This window comes from Anabrus simplex, chromosome 7, assembly GCF_040414725.1.
Source record: "Anabrus simplex isolate iqAnaSimp1 chromosome 7, ASM4041472v1, whole genome shotgun sequence".
Taxonomy (NCBI): domain Eukaryota; kingdom Metazoa; phylum Arthropoda; class Insecta; order Orthoptera; family Tettigoniidae; genus Anabrus; species Anabrus simplex.
In genome coordinates, this window is record NC_090271.1 from 156,663,047 (window position 1) to 156,683,518 (window position 20,472).

The 20,472-nt window shown below is 38.8% G+C and overlaps 1 protein-coding gene across 1 annotated transcript in view; it reads left to right on the top strand.

The window, feature by feature from the left end:
* Positions 1–17,540, top strand: part of LOC136877387 (putative leucine-rich repeat-containing protein DDB_G0290503) — a 199,999-nt gene extending 182,459 nt beyond the window's left edge. Inside the window, exons 11-12 of the mRNA XM_067151385.2 lie at positions 6,322–6,497; positions 17,338–17,540. Of these exons, the coding sequence (XP_067007486.2) occupies positions 6,322–6,475 (154 nt within the window). The 3' untranslated portion in view covers positions 6,476–6,497; positions 17,338–17,540. The remainder of the gene's footprint in view (positions 1–6,321; positions 6,498–17,337) is intronic.
* Positions 17,541–20,472: the final 2,932 nt, after the last annotated feature.

Sequence of the window (20,472 nt, forward strand, 5' to 3'; positions counted from 1 at the left end):
TTTCACGTGTATAAGACACTATCATTTCTCGATACTTATAATGTGCAATTTGGCATCTTTTTATATTATAATTGTAGCATGTAAATTTAAAAGGTCTTGAATGTGTAATGTAATTCTCATTGTAAACCATGTATGAATAGATAATGTTTCAGACATTTGACCTTAAGATTAACTACAGGCTGATGATGCCCTTAACAAGGGGCGAAACCTGTCCCCGAGAAGTTTATGTAGTATTATGTAGATTTCAACCACGTAGCACGTGGTTTGTATTGAATAGGTGGTGATAATAAAATAAATTATTTTTGTGATAATTTTGCTTACACTACTCCTTTGTTGGAAATCACACAGAACAAATCGTGCTACTTTCTCTAGAACTTTTTCCAGTTTTCGTTTTAAGTAGTCCTGGTGAGCGTCCCATACACTGGAACCATACTCTAACAGCAATCGTACCTACCTGAGACTTACACACCCTCTCCTTTAAATCCTTACTACAACATCTAAATACTCTCATAACCATGTGAAGAGATCTGTAACCTTTCATAACAACCTCATTAGTGTGATTTCCCCAATGAAGATCATTCCTTCACTCTATTTTGGACTTCTAGCTTAGCACTGCCATGATTTGAGATTATGCTTCCAGGATAATCAAAACTATCCACACATTTAATCCTTTCTCCATCAAGTATTAGATTATACTGGGTACATGTTCTGAGCAAGATCAGAATTTAAGATTAGCTCGGGGGTCAATTACCATGAACCAATCCTTCATTCACAACACACATTCTGCTATCAAAACTTCACCTCTTACCGGTAACACCAACAAAATAAAAATATGATAATAATGAAACTTAAAAATTGGTGAAATTTAAACACATCAACGGACATCCAAGCACTGCACCTATGGATGCTCCTATATGCTGACATTTTATTCGCTACCAAAGAGCATCAGGATATTCAGGAACAAATGCAAGTATGGGAAGTCAGACTTGCAAAACATGGACTGTACCTAAACATGAAGAAAACTAGAGTACATGGAGTGTACATGGTGGCTAGTATTTAAACAAAGCTAAAAAACAAAAAAGCAAAGCAAAGTCATCTCCGTACAGGCCATGAAGGCACTTGGAGGTGTGGAAGATTGTTTCCACTATCTGTAACATCGGCGTTTAGTGGGGTAGAGTGATTAGCTCTCAGCCTGGCTGCCTTTGCGCCCAGGAATTAACCTGGTACTCACTTTTTGTGTAGACTGAGTGAACCTCAGAGACAAGGACACCTCTGGAAGTGGAAATTTCATTTCTTAAATTTTTCAACTTCTTGGCAGGAAATCAAACCCATGTCCTTCCGGGTGAACTAAGCAGTGCCTTTACTGCATTAGCCAGGCAGCCCCTTCTAAACAAAGCTGGACAGTTCAAGTACCTCAACTCCCCCACCTGTGCGGATGGTGACACTATTCCCGATGCCCATGCTCGTGTCAGTGTGGTCCGGCTAAAGTGGAAACAGGCACTGGAGTTACCTGCAGCTGCACAATACCCACCCGTCTGAAGGCCAAGGTCTACAAGAGTAGTGTCCACCCATTTGTCCATTGCAGATCTGAATGTTGACCGGTCACCATCAAAATACATCAGCTCTGAACTCGTGAACATAACCATGGAGTTTACTGTTCAATGGTCTTCTTAACTTGGCCATGTTAACTATATGTAATAAGAGCAGTATGTCTTCCTGTACTCCACAGTTACTGGCGAGTTGTCTGTTTAACAGAAAATTAATTCCTTTGTTGGACAAGTTATTTAAGGAAAAGTTTGTTTTTTTTGTTAAATAGTCTGTTGACAGTGCAAGTGAAATTTGCTCAGTGTAGCTGTATCTTGTGCTTCGTAAATAAATAAATAAATAAATAAATAGATTACTGAGCAAAGGAAGAGGAATTGACAAACAATTTCCACACCACAGTATCTGCCAGTAAGAGGCTTAAACCAATAAAGAGTTTACTTTTCATATGCCTGTCTTTTCAGTGAGGTCTATAGGGAATTCCCCCTCTAGGGACATCATGACCTTACAAGTTATGAATCTCATTATAAAATCGTATTGGATTTTAGAATAAGAAGTTATTATATTAATAAATATTAATAAATATTAATAAATATTAATAAATATTAATAAATATAAAGGACTACAAAAACCAATTGACACAGATCGAGCAGGACTTCAATAAGAATAATACTAGGGATTTCTATAGAACCTTCAAACACAACCTCACCAAGTACACCCCACCAAGTCTACACTTCCGAGATCAAAATGGAGAAGTTGCCTACAACGACAAGGATAACTGCCAAATCTTGGCTAAATATTTTGAATCTCTTCTTAACTGCGAAGAACCAGAATCAGAATTCACCTTTGAAGAATCCAGACATCCCAACCCAGACTCTTCTCCCCCCACAAAAGAGGAAATCAAACAGATAATTACATCATTAAAGAACAACAAAGCACCTGGAGAAGATGCGATAATTGCGGAACTCTGGAAGGCTGCAGGTGAAAAGGCGATCGATAAACTAACTGAGATCATTCGCGAGATCTGGGAAACAGAGAAGATCCCAAATGATTGGACAGCAGCCCTGATTCATCCCCTACATAAGAAAGGTGACAAAACAGATGTAAACAACTATCGCGGCATCTCCCTTCTTGCAGTAACATACAAAATTCTCTCCAAAGCCCTTCAAACTCGGGCAGAAGAGCAACTTGATTCACAGTTGGGTGAATACCAAGGAGGCTTTAGAAAAGGACGATCCTGTGCAGAGCAGATCATGAACCTTAAGTCTGTCCTGTCGTACCTAAAATCCAGGAATAAGAATTTTGTAGTTACTTTTGTTGACTTCCAAAAAGCCTACGACTCCATAGACCGACACACACTCCTCCGCATTCTGAAGGAAATGGGCTTAGACAACAAAACGAGAGCTATCATTCAACAGACCTTAACCAGCACTACGTCCAGGGTGAAATTTCGAACGTCTTTGAAATCAAGACTGGTGTTAGGCAAGGGGATGGACTATCACCGCTTCTCTTCAACTGCGCTCTGGAGAAAATCGTTCGGGAATGGCGCAAGGAGATGTGCAAGGAAGAGGTTGAGAATGGCCTTAGAATAGGATATAAGAAAGATGATCTTATCATAGACTGCATAGCTTTTGCAGATGACCTAGCGATCTTTTCTGATTCCCTGGATACTGCTGAAAAACAAATTAACCAACTGAGAATCCAAGCAGCAAAAGCTGGCCTCCAAATCTCTTTCCAAAAAACAGAGTTTATAACCAACATCAAGCCAGCCCCCAGAGAGCTCATTGTGGAACAGGGAAAAATCAAGCAGGTGGAAAAGTTTAAGTACTTAGGCGAGTGGATAGTACCTAACAACTCTGAGAAAGAAGCAATCATGTGCAGAATCAACAAGATGGAGGTGGCATATCAGCTGTCTAGGAATGTCTACAACAAAAGATCAGTGTCCATCAACGCCAAGCTTAGGCATTATTGTTCGGTTGTACGCCCGGAAGCACTGTACGCAGCAGAATGCCTTGCAATGAACAGAAAAGGTCTGATAGAGAAGCTAGAAGCTAAAGAAAGAAAAATCCTGAGAAAGATTCTTGGACCAATCAAAGAAAATGGTGAGTACAGGAGACGACACAACAGCGATCTGTAGTACCAGCATATGGAGAGGATAACGGACACGATTCGGAAAAGGAGGATTAATTTTTATGGCCATATAGCACGCATGAGCACACAGAGACAAACCAATAGGATCTTTTCCTACTTTCTTAACAAGAAAACCAAGGGACCCTGGTTTATCGAAGTTGAAAAAGACCTTCAAGAAATAGGAATCACACTCGAAGACATCCAGAAACGTGCTCCTCTCCAGAAAAAGCTCCAGGGATACAAGAGGTTCCAAGAAAGACCAAAGTTGAAAACAGGCAAGAAGTGGACTGATGAAAGGAAGGAGGCTCACAGAACGAGAATGCGTGAGTACTGGGGAAGAATTAAAGCTCAAGGATGCAAACGGTTGAAATAACGTGGTCCACAGCAGGCCGAAACGAAGAAAGAAGAAGAAGAAATATAAAGGACTATTGTGTATTGGAAAGGTGTTTTTTATTAATCTTCTTCTTTCTTCTTCTTTTCCTGCCGCTTTTTCCCACACCTGTGGGGTCGCGGGTGCGAACTGTGTCGCACATGTGGATTTGGCCATGTTTTACGGCCGGATGCCCTTCCTGACGCCAACCCTCTATGGAGGGATGTAAGCAATATTGCGTGTTTCTGTGGTGGTTGGTAGTGTAGTATGTTGTCTTAAGATGATGAGGAGAGTGTTGGGACGGACATATACACCCAGTCCCCGAGCCAGAAGAATTAATCAGAAGCGATTAAAATCCCCGACCCGACCGGGAATCGAACCCGGGACCCTCTGAACCGAAGGCCAGTACGCTGACCATTCAGCCAACGAGTCGGACGGAAAGGTGTTTTTTTATTAATATACTTTCTTATTATGACCTTGACGCTGGTGTGGGGGCTTGTGAACCTCTTGATCCTAAGGGCTGTGCCAGCTCAGGATTACCCATGCTGGATTGGCTTCAGTGTAGAGTCAGGCTAAGAAGATGTCCCCCGAGATGCATGGGAGTTGTTTGTGCTCTTTTTTTCTTCATATCTATTTCTCAACTTCTTAAATTTAATTTATCTTACTGTCTAGCCAGCCTCGGGTATACCCCTGTGAGTGAGGGTGGTAGAATAACACCCACGGTATCCCCTGCCTGTCCTAAGAGGCAACAAAAAGGGGCCCCAGGGGCTCTTAACTTGAGAGCGCAGGTTGGCGACCACAGAGCCCTTAGCTCAGTGCTGGCCTTGCTTTCACTTTCTTGTGCCTGACTCCTCACTTTCGTCTATCCTATTTGACCTCCCTTGGCCAACTCTTGTTCTTTTCTGACCCCAACAGTATTAGGTTTGCAAATCCTAGGGAATCTCTCATTTTCATGCCCTTCATGGCCCTTAACTCCATTTTTGAAGTGTCTGATCCCTTCCATCTTTTCTCACTGATTAGTGTTATATAGAGGATTATTGCCTAGTTGTACTGTACTTTCTCTTAAAACAATATTCATCACCACCACACAACCACCACTATGGGGAATGCCACCCATCAGCCTTTCGTTTGTAGGGTGCCACTATTAGATGAAAGGAAGGCAAGGCATACTAAGGATTTTATGACAGCCAGACCACTCAATAGGCCCTCCTGTTAAATTTACTAGAACTGAGGAGGTGGCTGAGTTGACAGAATAACAGTATTTAGGAGCTTGAAGAATGAAACGGCATATTCCAAATAATAATAATAATAATAATAATAATAATAATAATAATAATAATAATAATAATAATAATAATAATAATAATAATAATAATAATAATAATAATAATAATAATAATAATAATAATAATAATAATAATAATAATAATAATAATAATAATAATAATAATAATAATAATAATAATAATAATAATAATAATAATAATAATAATAATAATAATAATAATAATAATAATAATAATAATAATAATAATAATAATAATAATAATAATAATAATAATAATAATAATAATAATAATAATAATAATAATAATAATAATAATAATAATAATAATAATAATAATAATAATAATAATAATAATAATAATAATAATAATAATAATAATAATAATAATAATAATAATAATAATAATAATAATAATAATAATAATAATAATAATAATAATAATAATAATAATAATAATAATAATAATAATAATAATAATAATAATAATAATAATAATAATAATAATAATAATAATAATAATAATAATAATAATAATAATAATAATAATAATAATAATAATAATAATAATAATAATAATAATAATAATAATAATAATAATGCAAAAATATTGAAAAAATAAGGGAGTTTATGGCCTTACAAAAAATAGGCATGAAGTCTTTAAAAAATGCAGCAATAGCTGAAATAAGTAAAACAGGTAAATCAAAATGTGTCCTTTTGTTCCCACTTTTGCTGAAACTTGCTTATCTCTATATATAACTTTTTCGTATGGCAACCTGGTAAAAAAAAAAGGAATTTTTCCAAATATCCAGACTTTACTGATGAATAAGATAGTGTAGTTTCCTGTGCCCAAACAAAAGCCACATAGTTTATCATTCTTCTCTTATGTCCTACAACATAATTTGCTGCCAAAAGTGAATATTGTAAGTGAAAAAGGTACATATTGAAGTGTGTTTACCTACATGATTAATTAATTGTGTGACTTGTGTGCCAGACGAGATTTGAATCTTCGTTTGCATGGAGTGGAAGGTCGATTACGAGAGGAAGTGGCATTAAAACAGCAGCTTCAAGAGACATCAAAACGGCTACTTGAAGAAGTTTCTAAACTACGACTGAGTAACTTGGTTTCTGAGGACTTAATTACATAAACAGCTTCGTCACTTACTCAAGGTATAATTTTTTATACATTATAAAGACCCTTTACAGTTGTATTTAAGAAAATGTAGTAGAAGATACAGACAGTGCTGAACTAAATACCTCTACATTTTGTGTTCTGTACAAAGACTAAGTTATATTCCTTTATGTATACTGTGTTATATTCATGTATTCTAATATTGTCACAGATAATTTCCCTCCACTTTTCTTAAAATGTAGAGGCCAGAATTTGAGGGCGGTGGTAGAGAAATTATGCCAAAATGATGTGACAATTAAAAAAACTCAGAAGTAATCTTGTGATAAATAATGTCAAACACTTCATTCATTTATCAAATTAATATTTAATCTTTAGAGTGCCATGCTCTCTTGTAGATTCCCATATATAAATTGCCAAGCTATTTTGCCCAAAAATGCAGGGTCTTTTTGTTTTTAAAATAACTTTAGATGCATTTGATCTATCTGCCTGTTTTTTTTATTTTTTTGTTTTGAAGCAGAAGATTAGTTCTACCAAAAGTATGTGCCTTTGAACATTTAAGAAACAAAAAAACCTTTTAAAAAATCCTAAATGTTCAAAATGTTTAAGTTGTCTTCTCATGTTTAGTTATTTTGAGTCACTGCCAAAATTCACTGAATTATTTTCACTATCACTATTGTTGTCAGTTTCACTATTTTCACTGGATACACATCGGACTCACTACCATTCATTCTGAGAGCTCACTATCATTCTCACCGGGCGAGTTGGCCGTGCGCGTAGAGGCGCGCGGCTGTGAGCTTGCATCCGGGAGATAGTAGGTTGGAATCCCACTATCGGCAGCCCTGAAGATGGTTTTCCGTGGTTTCCCATTTTCACACCAGGCAAATGCTGGGGCTGTACCTTAATTAAGGCCACGGCCGCTTCCTTCCAGCTCCTAGGCCTTTCCTATCCCATCGTTGCCATAAGACCTATCTGTGTCGGTGCGACGTAAAGCCCCTAGCAAAAAAAAAAACTGTCATTCTTCTTCTTCTGCTTCTTCCTTTTCATTTTTATTTGGACTCTGGTCTACTCATTACGTCCAGTCACTAGGTTGATTTAATTATTACTAATCAAAGGTACTGTTCAAAAGGATAGAATACAGTGCTATTGAGAAACAGAAGTGCGAACTATTTTATTGGGAGAGGTTGTTTAAGGAAGATACGTTAGGAATATTCTAGTCTTCTACCGTACTGTTAGGAACACGTATACATTTGGTAGAGTACAGGAATTTAGCACAGGGTTCTACATCTTCACGCCAGTGTGATCTATCACGGCGTCTTATTACTGTACACAAACATGACCAGATCACAAATAAGGGAGTCAGGATCATCCATGTTAAATTTTGATATTACATTCTTGAAAAAATTTGCCACTACTCTGCTAGGTGAACTGTCGGATGATATACTAAACAAGAAACATTTAGGATAGTTGAAAGCCGAGTGATATTAATTTGGAATTGAATTGTTGTTGCTGTCTTGGATATTTGCCGGCCCCATGGTGTAGGGGTAGCGTGCCTACCTCTTACCCCGAGGCCCCAGGTTTGATTCCCGACCAGGTCAGGGATTTTTACCTGGACCTGAGGGCTGGTTCGAGGTCCACTCAGCCTACGTCATTACAATTAAGGAGCTATCTGACGGTGAGATAGTGGCCCCGGTCTAGAAAGCAAAAAATAACGACCGAGAGGATTCGTCATGCTGTCCACATGACACCTCGTAATCTGCAAGCCTTCAGGCTGAGCAGTGGTCACTTGGTAGGCCAAGGCCCTTCAAGGGCTGTAGTGCCATGGGGTTTGGTTTTGTTTGGTCTTGGATATTTATCACATTGAAACAAGATATGATTTATAGTGCTGACATAATTACCACAGTTACACAAGTTGTTATCCTTAATCTTTAAATGATACAGATGTTCCGGTGTATAGGCATGATTCAAGCAAAGTCTGACTATAGTAGTTACATGACGTCTGGTGTACTGTCCTTTTGCGAACCATTGTTTATAGTAGCAATTATATTTTGAATATTGTATAAATGTTTACCTTCAGATTTAGCTAATTGGTCCCATTATTTATTCCACTTTTCTCAGATAAATTTCTTACAGTGTCCATATGTCAATATGTGGGATTGCAATATGGTATCGTAAGCCTTGTCCATTAGCTACCTCATTTGCTAGTTTATTGGCCATGATATTGCCTTCTATTCCAGAATGTCCTGGAATCAACGTAAATAAGATGGAACAATTTAGTATGGTTAAGTCATACAGTAGTTTCCTTAGGTTTTCTATATACCAATTTTCTGCATTTGTCAGATTTTCTAATCCTTTAATAAAACTGAGAGAATTGGTACATATGAATGCTCCCCTGCCATAAGACGACCAGTAGACGGAGGGGCAGGAGATCAAGACCAAGATCATTTCACGCCCCGTGCACAAAGGAAGATTCAATAGGGTACATCAACGGCACCCGCCGGAAAACTACGTGCCGCAAACAAGACTGCATGGCTGTATATAGGACGCGTGAATCCAGATGTAACCACAAGCGATGTCGTAGACTACATAAAAGACAAGGGAATTGAAACCGGCATAAAATGTGATGAGCTCGTCACCAGAGGTGAGAATAAAGCCTTTAAAGTTGGGATTCCATTTGAGAGGAAGGAGGATGCTTACGACCCAAACTTTTGGTCAGCGGATGTGATCTACCGGCCTTTTTGTTTTTGAGCATGAAATCTCGCAAAATGCAAGCAATCAGGAGGTGAAGTTACTTCTATGGAATATTGAAGGCCTGATAAACGCCACGAACTCAGCGCCAGAAAACATTTTTGACCCATATGACGTCGTAATTCTGGTTAAAACCTTCCTAACTTCAGATTGGAATGCAAGAAATCACAACACAGTAAACAATTTGGCAGAGCAAGGTATGGTGGGGAGGCCGAAAGGAAGAATCACCTGCCTTTTAAAGGCTCACTTCACACCATTCCAAGTCATGTATAAAAACAACAATGTTCTTGTAGTGAAGACTACACTGTGCGTGTTAATATGTGTGTATTTTCAGCCAGGTTTCACATCTTATCAGATCATTGATGAAATAGGCACCGCTCTGAGTATAACAGAATGCGAGGATAACATCATCCTAGCAGGAGACCTAAATTGCCACATTGACATTCCATCACAGAAGACAATAGAGGTCTTCGGCTACTTAGAAGAGGAAGGGATATCTCTGGTAAACAAAGACTGGAAGACGTATGTCTGTTATAACGGCACCAGCACCATAGATCTCGTCTTTTCGAATCAAGGTAAAATTAAGCCAATAAAACAAGACATAATCCCGACTCCCTACCGGAAACACCAACTAGTAGAAACGACTTTCCTACTCAGTCATGGCAACTAACAGGATAAGCCAAAAACATTGAAATTTTCAAGGAAGACTCTACACCAGTTCATAAGTGAGACCGACAACCAGGCAATCTTGGAAAAGGCCCGGAAAGGAGATCTTGACGAAGCAGCAACATGCTCGAACATCTTTTACAGGGCAAAGACATACCAGAAGCCACCATAACACGAAAATCGAAACCATGGTTTGACGAAGCCTGTTACAGACTTCGCAGAACCACATTGGATGCCCTACACACAGCTCTCAAAGATCCAACTGACGATCATCTAAGGGAATATTCTAATCATAGGAAGACATACAAGACTCTCATAAAAGAAACAAGGAACGGTATCAGGAGCAAGAGGAGCGGAGGCTGATAGCGGCAGCAGATCAGTGCCCATACAAAGCATTGAACCCAGGGCAACCAAGATACTGCAGAAGCATCCCTATGGAGACATGGGTGACTCACCTTAGCAAAGTACTGCAGTACAAGGATACTCGACCAACAGATACCCCTGAGAACGAGGGGGACTCTGACTTCGACATGGAGATATTCACAATTGAGGAAGTAGAGTCCGCTATCCTCTGTTCAAAAAATAATAAAGCGTGTGGCCCAGACAATATATGTAATGAGCACCTTAAAATCGCTCTCCCAGTGTTGAAGGAAGCAATAACTTCCCTCCTGAATGGATGCCTCAGGCTAGGAAATATTCCCCATAGCTGGAGAAGGTCCACAGTAAAACTGTTGTATAAAGGAAAGGGAAGCACCGAGGACCCAAACTCCTATCGAGGCATCGCCCTAGAATGCACGCTATTCAAAATTCTAACAAAACTTTTATGTCAACGCCTCAACAGAGAAATCGACCCCAAGCTCCCTGATGAGCAATTTGGCTTCAGAAAAGGAAGATCTACAACACAGGCCATCCAATGCCTTCTAAGTGATATCGAGACAGCCTTGACAGTCCCAAAAGGCAAATTACATGCCATATTTATAGACTTCTCCAAGGCTTTCGACATGCTCAATAGGAGAATCATCATAGAGAAGTTAGGAAAACAAATGAGAAGAAACAGCTATACAAAACGGCTTATCGCGAACATCCTGGCCTCAAATTACATAGAGATAAGCGATGGAATCATAACATCAATCCCAATAGAACAAACAACCAGTGTATTGTAAGGGGACCCTCTAAGCCCACTACTGTTCATCATCGCGACGGCAGATATCACACAGGTAGTCTCGAAGGAAGTAATTCTATATATGTACGCTGATGATATTGTGTTGGCCTTGAGTTCGGAAAAGGAGCTGCAATCTGCATTTGATCTGCTAATGGAATGGGCGGAAGAAAACGAGCTCACTCTAAACGAAGACAAGACTGTGTCAATGACTTTCAGAAAAGGAGGTAAACCAGCAGTTTTTCACATGCACAAAAAACCCCTGGAGAGCGTCTCTAACTTCAAGTACTTGGGCGTGACACTCCAGACAACTTGCAACGTCTTTAAGCTCCACGTTAACGATAGGATCGGCGCGGCTACGAGGGCCATGAATGACATCAGACAGCTGAGAAAACTCTCCGTCAAAACAGCATTGGAACTCTTTCATCTCAAGGTTACACCTGTCGTAATATATGGATTAGAGAATATCTGGACACACCTCAAGCTGAAACACCTGGAAAAGCTAGAAAATCTAAAGGCGACTTTCTTGAAGAAGGTTCTGTGTGTCTCAAAATACATGCCATCAAGACTAGTTTACGAACTAACACGTGAATTATATTACATGGAAGAGCTCCACCTCCACCTGCCGCTACAGTCGACACCAGCATACGTGCAACTCATGCAGAACCTGCAAGCAAAGAAGAGAGACATCTGATGGGATTTTTACATCACTGACGCAATGACCGCAATGACCTGCAACGATTGGAAACGGGGAAATTACGAACTAAGGCACATGGTCACACGCTTCGCCGTACATGGCTTCCATCATAAGCTGTGCAGGTTGAAGAAGTTTCACCAACCAGACACAGAATGTGTATGCGAACGCTGCGGCAAATATTGTGAAAGGTATCATGCGACGCACTGTACACATAGTCTTGAATCCTTGACGTCTTTCTGTTGTAACGACTAGCCTGCTAGCACTTATAATGTATTCTATATTCGTTTTTTCCTTGCCTGTATCATGCTCTATTTTGGCTATTAGCTGCAATAAATATTTATTATATGAATGCTTTTTGGATAGTTGAATATTTATTATATATTAACACTTGATGAACTGCAAATATTTTAGCAGTGTATATAGATGCCATAAGAGGTAATATCAATTTTGTGGATAATTGCAGCTGAGGGGAGCAAAAAGTGGCTCCAACATCAGATGTAATACCAATATAGTTGGTCCGTTATTGGACATTATAAATTTTCCAGCTAACTCATTCCTGATTGCAAGCATTTCGTCCCAGTGTGCTAAGTTGGGCTAATAGATCCAAAATAATTCTTAATGACTTACTTGTTATCCATCCGTTTATATTCTCAGAAATACTGTCATTGTTTAACTTTGTACATATAATATTGGGTAACTGTATATTCACTGCTAACATTATGGAGTACTTAGAGTGAGTTTATGTTTGAACTACATTAGGTCATAAATATATAAATTGAACATATGCCCATAGGAGTGCTGGCTATTTTTCTTGTAATATGTTTCCATTTCCATAATATTCTGCTAATAATTTCAGCTTGGGAAGGATCGTATGTTGATATCTGGCCATTTTCTTGAGAAGATATTTAGTAGATATATATTTATATCTCAAATGTAATGGTGGTTCAGTAACTTCAGCTAGTAAAGCATTTGTGGAAGTCAAGATCATGGTACCTGTAATCATTCTAATAGCTCTATACTGTACTTTGTCTAATCTCTCTTTTGATCCTCAGAGGCCACATCTACAAACTGACTACCATAGTCAAAAACAGACCTTATAATGTTTTTACAAACAGTTATAAAAGAGTATATGGGTCAGCTCCCCATGTTCTGTTCATTAAAGATCTTGATACTTGTATTTTTTGTTCTGTTTTTCGACATATCGCTGCATTATGACTTTTAGAAGATAACTTATTATCTATTTCTACCCCAAAATACTGAATGGTTTGTTTAACGAAGATTTCCTGTTTGCCGCATCTAATGGGTGATTGATCATATATATGTTTTTCGGTAAATATTAGAAATGAACTATTAGCCGGTGCTACCTCTAAACCATTTTGTATAGTCCATGTCTGAAGGACTTCTAACGTCTTCTCAATAGCAATCCGACATTCCTCTATAGTATTTTTAATGCAGTATATTACTATATAATTTGCATATTGTATTATCCAAGCTGTTTTACAGTTTCTTTTTCAAGATCAGCAGCATACAAAATATACCTAATGGGACTCAAAATATTACCTTGTGGCAGTCGAACAGATGCATTACAGCAATTGCTTTGGCGAGTTGTTAGAGTTTATGGAGTAAGATGAAAATATTCACGTTGTCATAAGCACCTTTAATATCTAAAAAAGCAGCAATACTGTGTTGATTTCTAGATTTTGCCAATAGTATAGCTACATATAAAATATTCAGATCGTCTATTGTGCTGCGATCTTTGAGGAATACGAATTGGTATCTCAGTAGAAGTTCATAATATTCTAAAGCCCACATTATTCTGTTTAGTAAAATTTTTTGAAACAGTTTCCTGATACAAGAACTTAAACAAATTCCTCTGTAACTATTTGGATCATGTTTTGGTTTTCCAGGTTTCTTTATAGGTACTAAAATGAAATAGTTCCACTCTATAGGTATATTTCCAAATTCTAATACAAGGTCAAATTTTTTAAAAAGGATATTTTTAGCTTTGGGTGGTAAGCATTTAATCATATGATATATAATCCGTTCTTGGTGAAGTACTTTTCTTATTGTACAGGGACTTAATGCAATATTGAATTCCAATGGGATTATCGGTTGCAGCAATGTTTGAAATTTATTTGTAAGGAAATATTGTCCACACACGTCATGCGCTTGATTGCGATCTGTTGCTGATGAACTTCATATCTATCGGATCCTACACTGTGATTCAGCCCACAATGTAGGCATTTACGCATTAAATCAGAACATGTGTGAGATTCAGGAGTCTTAGAGCAGTTACCGCATCTTGGGTATTTTGTTCTGCAGTTTTTGGCTGTATGCCCATATCGTTGACACTTCCCACACAAAATAGGGCAAAAAATGAATGCCTGAACCTCTAGTATTACATGAAAAATATTAACAAATTCAGGTAAAGTTTGGCATTTACAGGTTAATTTTATCGTTCCCGTAGGAACAAAGTTAGCTTACCCATCAACCGACACACATCGATTGAGCCGTTGGGCTTTAACTATAGGAACGGGGGATTCAATGTACTTGATAATATCCTCCTCAGTTAATTTCTAATCGACTCCCCGAATTAATCCAATGTGATACAAGCTGCATTCCGGAATGAAAGCTTTAAGTTTATGAGAAGTCAAAATGGGGTGTGTGAGAAAAATGTTGGCATTGTCAGCTGAGTCAAACAGAATTTGAATACGCTTTGCACCTTTCGGTTTGATAGATATTATACCTACAATTTTACTATCGTAGAAGAGCCTACCAAGTGCCATGGGATGAATATTTCCACTGTTTTTCTCATCAGCTGACACAACATAGATTACGTACAGACCGCAGTGTCCTGAATAGTAGTAAATCAGATTAGTTATAACAATCTTGTCAGATTGTATAGTGGATGAAGAGTTTTCACCACTGAGAGCTGGTGTGATGTCACTATTATTGGTTGACCGCACTGATTCTTCATGATCAGTATTACCAGAAACGTCCGTGTCCGGTGAATGGTTAGTACTGCCACCCCCACTATTGAAGAGAGCCATACATATACCGTAATGCTTGCACTATGGAATACTGCACTTGTCGCACACGACACAATTAGGAAAGTAGAACCACACACTACCACTGTTCGAAGCGAACTGCGAGATGATGCTACATTCATCAGAACTAACACAAACATTGCCTTGTCAAAGAAGATATAGATATAGAATCCAGAGATGCATAACAAAGAGAGAGCATTACTGCTTCACTAGTGCCATCTAGCCACTTTAAATCCATGGCACATGCAAATGCACATCTCTAAGAATATACAAAGGGGAAATAACATTACCATACCTTCAAAGAGTAAGCATAGCTAGCTTACAAAATCTCCTTTGCACATATGCAATGCTGCGCATTTAAGGGTTAACACTTCCTGTCACTTTTCATAAGCACTTTCACAGGGTCATCTCAAAAAACATTGTGCCAATAGTAGGAAACTAACATAGGAACTGGGGTGCCAACTTGCAGACCTTAAGAACCTTAGCCCTAGCATTAAGTGTGTCTGCCTCTCCACATATCGCTTCAAGGATCATGTCTGGATGCCCGATACAAACTCCTGTATGAAAACTGTATATATTAAAGGAATAGCATCACCTCAGATCCCGAGAGAATTTTCTGCTTATTTGGAGAGGAGGAAGCAGAAAACGGATCCCCGCCATCCACTTTATGGACACCAAGCCGCAGTTCTGTGACTCAGATCTATGAAGTGTCCAGTCTAGAATGCATTTTTGGAGGGAACATTGGAACGTCAGAAATGGAGGAACAAATTGGGTCACTAGAATATCCAGGTCAAAGAAATAGGTCTTAGCAGTGATCAATCCCACATAGAGCAGAGAACTTTCAGCTGCATGAGAATGGGTGTACAATAATACAAGAAGAACATGCAGAGATGAGGCCCCCTACCAGCTGAAGTGGACATTCAGTATAAGTGTGGTGTTATGCAAGATTCAGAACATTTGATGTCCAACCCACAACCGCAACATTCCTGCACAGCTTTAAGATACAGTGTAAGCCAGCAAAGTAGCCATATCTGCTGTTAGATTGTTGTTTGTACGAACATGGATACATGTAAACATACCTAGAGTAAAGGGAATGAATAAAAACAAGCGTCTTTAGACGTACACTCTTCTTCTTATTCTTTTTCTATACTTGTCCTGTGTTTTTTATCTTCTACGGCCTGTCTCTCCCTCTTTCTCCCATCAGCCCAGCTTTCTCCTTGTCCTATATTTTCAACATTAAGAAAAAATGAGTTATGTAGATTAGCCCCTTTAATGATGGGAAATGAATTATCTGAGGTGCAGTGTAGGAGTAACGAGATTGGATAGAATGAGAAATGAAAATATCCAAAGAAAGTACAAGAAGAGCCCTTACAAGGGCAAGACTGAGATAGCAAGGCTCTGATTGTATGGACACATGAAGAGAATGTCAGATAATATAATACCCAAGAAGATACATATGCATGGAAAATGACCAAGAAGGAGAAGAAGGTATAGGTGATGGAAACGGATATAGAAGAGTGCTCAGAAGAGAGAAGAGCACTGTTCCAGTGATGACAGATGTAGTGGTGGGAAGACAGGAGAGAATGGAGAGGCCTATGTTCCAACCAGACCTGGTCTGGGGCTGAAAAATGTGCAAGATGATAATGTGATGATGAAAGAGTACAAATCCTGTCCTCTTGAAGCTGGAAAAGACAAGTGCATGAAGGTAGCAATCTGTGAACATGTGGAGTTTGTCCTTGTCTTTCCTTTATGTTTTGCTTACTCTGCCCACACTAGCCTGTCATACTGTTTGTCCTTTTATGTGGTGGTATCCTCGTTCCTAGCTCTCCCTGTAAGTGGAGACTGTAGAATACATTAACAGTATGCCCTACCTGTTGTAAGATGAAACTAAACTGGGAACCCCCAGGGGTTTTCATCTTGGAAATGTGGGTTGGTGACCATAGGTCCCATAAATAAGTCTGGCTCCAAAGTTCCTTACCTTTATCTTTTCAATCCAACCTTCAAAAGGACAACTCTTGTTTTCTTACAACACTGAAGGTTTTAGGTTTGCATGGCGAGTCTTTCATCTTCACGGCCTTCGTGTCTCTTTCCTTTTTCTCTGATACTCCACTCTTAGAAATTTCAGATCTCTTCCATTTTTCCCTTTTGTCAGAGAGGAAGGTCACCCGCCTCTACTTCCTCCTACGACAATAATCACCACCACCAGTACCACCACCTTAGATTCTTAAGTTTGAAATGTATTCCTACTAATTATTTTGACCAACATATATAGCACATACTTCTCATGCGTATATGATCTCTAAGTAGAATGCAGCAGTGATGTAATTCAGCATTCGAAAAAGTAAAATACTATGGATGATAACATTATCTGCATATGTCTGCCTACCTGAAACTACAATATGGTCTATCAATGTACACCAACCTGCTTTCTTGGTATATGTTAGACCAAAAATCATCTTATTTGAATTGAAAAATGCTTTACAAAACACGCATGGTCTCATAGTAAACAAGCATATATTTCAGAAATAGTATTTTGTAATGCCTTTGTTATTCATACATTTCAGGTACTGCTGCAACGGCAAAGAACCCATAGGACAGTGACTGAAGTTGGAACATAAAATTTCCACCAGAAAAACATATCTATATTATATACTGAAAAAAAATCTAGAATATCATAACTACGTTGTGAATCAATTTTTCAGCAAAATAAATTTCCAGAAGTTCTCAGCATCACCAAGTTATGATATAAAATTGTTTAAAAATATTTGTCATTAAAATATATTGTAAAATTGTAAATGATGTTTAATTTAATGATGTTGTACTTGAAGATCAACATTATGTGGGTGCATTTAATTAGTACCTAATACACAAATTTACATGTTGCCATCCCTTGTTGGTGAAGTATATTTGTGCTGGTCAAAGGCACAGTCTAGTATTTAACATAGCTTTTACAGAACACATTACCTTGTATTGTGTGAGGTTTCCTATTACCTATGGTATTTTGACCTGGGCTTACAAACAGCTCAAGGCTGAAGAAAAAAAGACTACCACAAGTAAGAAATTTGCTCATTAATTACTAATGTTTAGAACTATTTACCTGTAGGTAAAACTTTCTCTGTGGATCAGTGTGTAGAGTACCAGCCGTGGGATACCAATATCACGAGTTAATAATAATAATAATAATAATAATAATAATAATAATAATAATAATCGTATGGCCTCAGCTACCGTGTGCAGACATTTCAATTTGACGCCATCTGGCTGTCTGCTCGTCAATTTCGACGTTCCGTTTTACTCTAGGCCCCCACTAGATGGCAGACCGAGTAAACCGAAACTCTCTTGGGCGTCTATGGCTGAGATTTAATTAATTTTGTCGGGTAAACACCAAATGTGTCACCAGAGATCTTTTACATGCCGACATCGTACGACATGGAGTGTCGAATGGACTTTTTTCCGCCCTTCAAAAATCCGACTACCTCTGCCGGGTTTGAACCCGCTATCTTGGGATCCGGAGGCCGACACTCTACCGCTGATCCACAGAGGCAGCTATCACGAGTTCAAACCTGGCAGAGGAGTAGAGGGGCTGAGCGGGTGCTGAATGGGAGCTGACTCAGCATTTTCCCATGAGGTCTTTGACCCCAGTCAAGTCATTGACCCCATGATGTCATGACCACGTGACCGTGATGTCACATTGTTTACAAACGTGGCCACGTCCTCTTGACAGCTGTCAAGATGACAGTTATCACCATGAAAGACGCTAACCTCACTGTTTTAGCACGTGGGTGCAGCTACCCTCATTGCTGCCATCTTCACAGGTCCTAACCTTACATTTTTAGCCACGTGGGTGCTCGGAATTTGATCAAGTGAACGTGGCTAACCCGACAGCGTCATCTTGACAGGTTCTAACCACATACACTTGTTTGGCGTGGAATTTGAACAAGTGAACGTGAATAACCACACAGCTGCCATCTTGACAGGTCCTAACCTTACTTTTTGGCTACGTGGGTGCAGAATTTGAATAAGTGACAGCTGACAAGCTGCTATCTTGAAGGGTCCTAACCTTACTTTTTGACCACGTGCGCGCGGGATTTGAAAAAGTGAATGCGGCTAACCTCACTGTTGCCATCTTGACAGGGCCAAACCTTACTTTTTTGGCCACATGGGTTCGGAATTTGAACAAGTGAACGTGGCTAACCTGACAGGCATCATCTTGACAGGTCCTAAACTCGTGCACTTATTTTGATGCGGATTTTGAAAACTGTGCATGGCTAACCTTACTGCTGTTATCTTGACAGGTCGGTGCGGAATTCTGAACAAGTGAACATGGCTAACCTCACTGCTGCCATCTTGACAGGTCTTAACCTCATGCACTTGTTTTGGCACGGAATTTTGAAAAAGTGAAAGATTCCTAACCTCACAGCTGTAATCTTGTTGAGACTTAGCCACATGCTATTGACAAGCGGAACTTTGAACGACCCTAACCCCACTGCTGTCATCTTGTGCTTTTGTGTGACGCGGAATTTGTAAACGAAACCTATCCTTACTGCACTGTCAGCATTACATACTTTCTTTGTGCAAGATCCTTGGCTGCCACAAAGAAGATGCTTAGAAGGTATGCAGGGAGAATTGACACCAGAAGGCATCGTGTCAGTAAAGATGTGATATCAAGGGTCTTGGGATCAAGTGGCAGTCTACGTAGAAATTATTCCGCGTCAGAAGAAGAAGGATCTGGATGATTACAACAGACAGTAAAGCAGAAGAAGGAAGAAGAAACACAAGATGCATTAAGCACAACACAGTGCTGAAGTAATGCGAGAGCGACTCTCGGGCGGAGACAAACTTCGTGGGAAAAGGGTGTGTGGTTTTTATTGGGTAAGAATCTCCACACACTTGTTGAGTGCGGACCCTCACAAGTGTCTTATGGAAGATTTTCCACACTACCTCGAAAAATTTATTATTATTATTATTATTATTATTATTATTATTATTATTATTATTATTATTATTATTAAATGGATTATTTGTGAAAACTGATGGCAAGGAACTTTGATGGGGAACATTTTCTACTTTGACTTGTTCAGTGTAGTGATGTGGAAAGAACTTCCTCTAATTACTGCTGTTGAGAATTGTGAATTGCATAGGCCTACATTTCATTTTATTTATGCTGAAATATTCATCCATTTCACAGGGAGTGATGGTTTATGCTGGGAGGTATGAGTGACTTGTTTGCCACAATATTATTCTGTGGCACAGTGATGATGCTTTAAACTTACAATTTATACATTCTTTTGTGTGTATATATATGATGTTAATGTTTGAACATATCATATCATATGTCGTGTAATAATTAGGTATCTCAATCCATTTAATGCAATTCTTAGACTCGCGAATACTATAATTTTTACAAGGACTGATCGATCTTCATTTCCTTTTGTTTTAAGGTTACAATGACACTTCACAATAAAACATGACCAACACCAACACATCAAATATCCCGACATTCTCCCACCTTGGAATTTTCAGTCATTCAACAAAATTGCAACAATCATTCATTCATTACAAAAACCGTGCTGGTCGCTTCACCACTCTTCCACATCTAGTACGGTCTGCCTCTAGGTCTGCCTCTCTCTTCGAGGAATCAATTTTGTGTTCGGTCTCTTAAACTGATGACAGGGAACATTCTAACGGGATCAGACGTT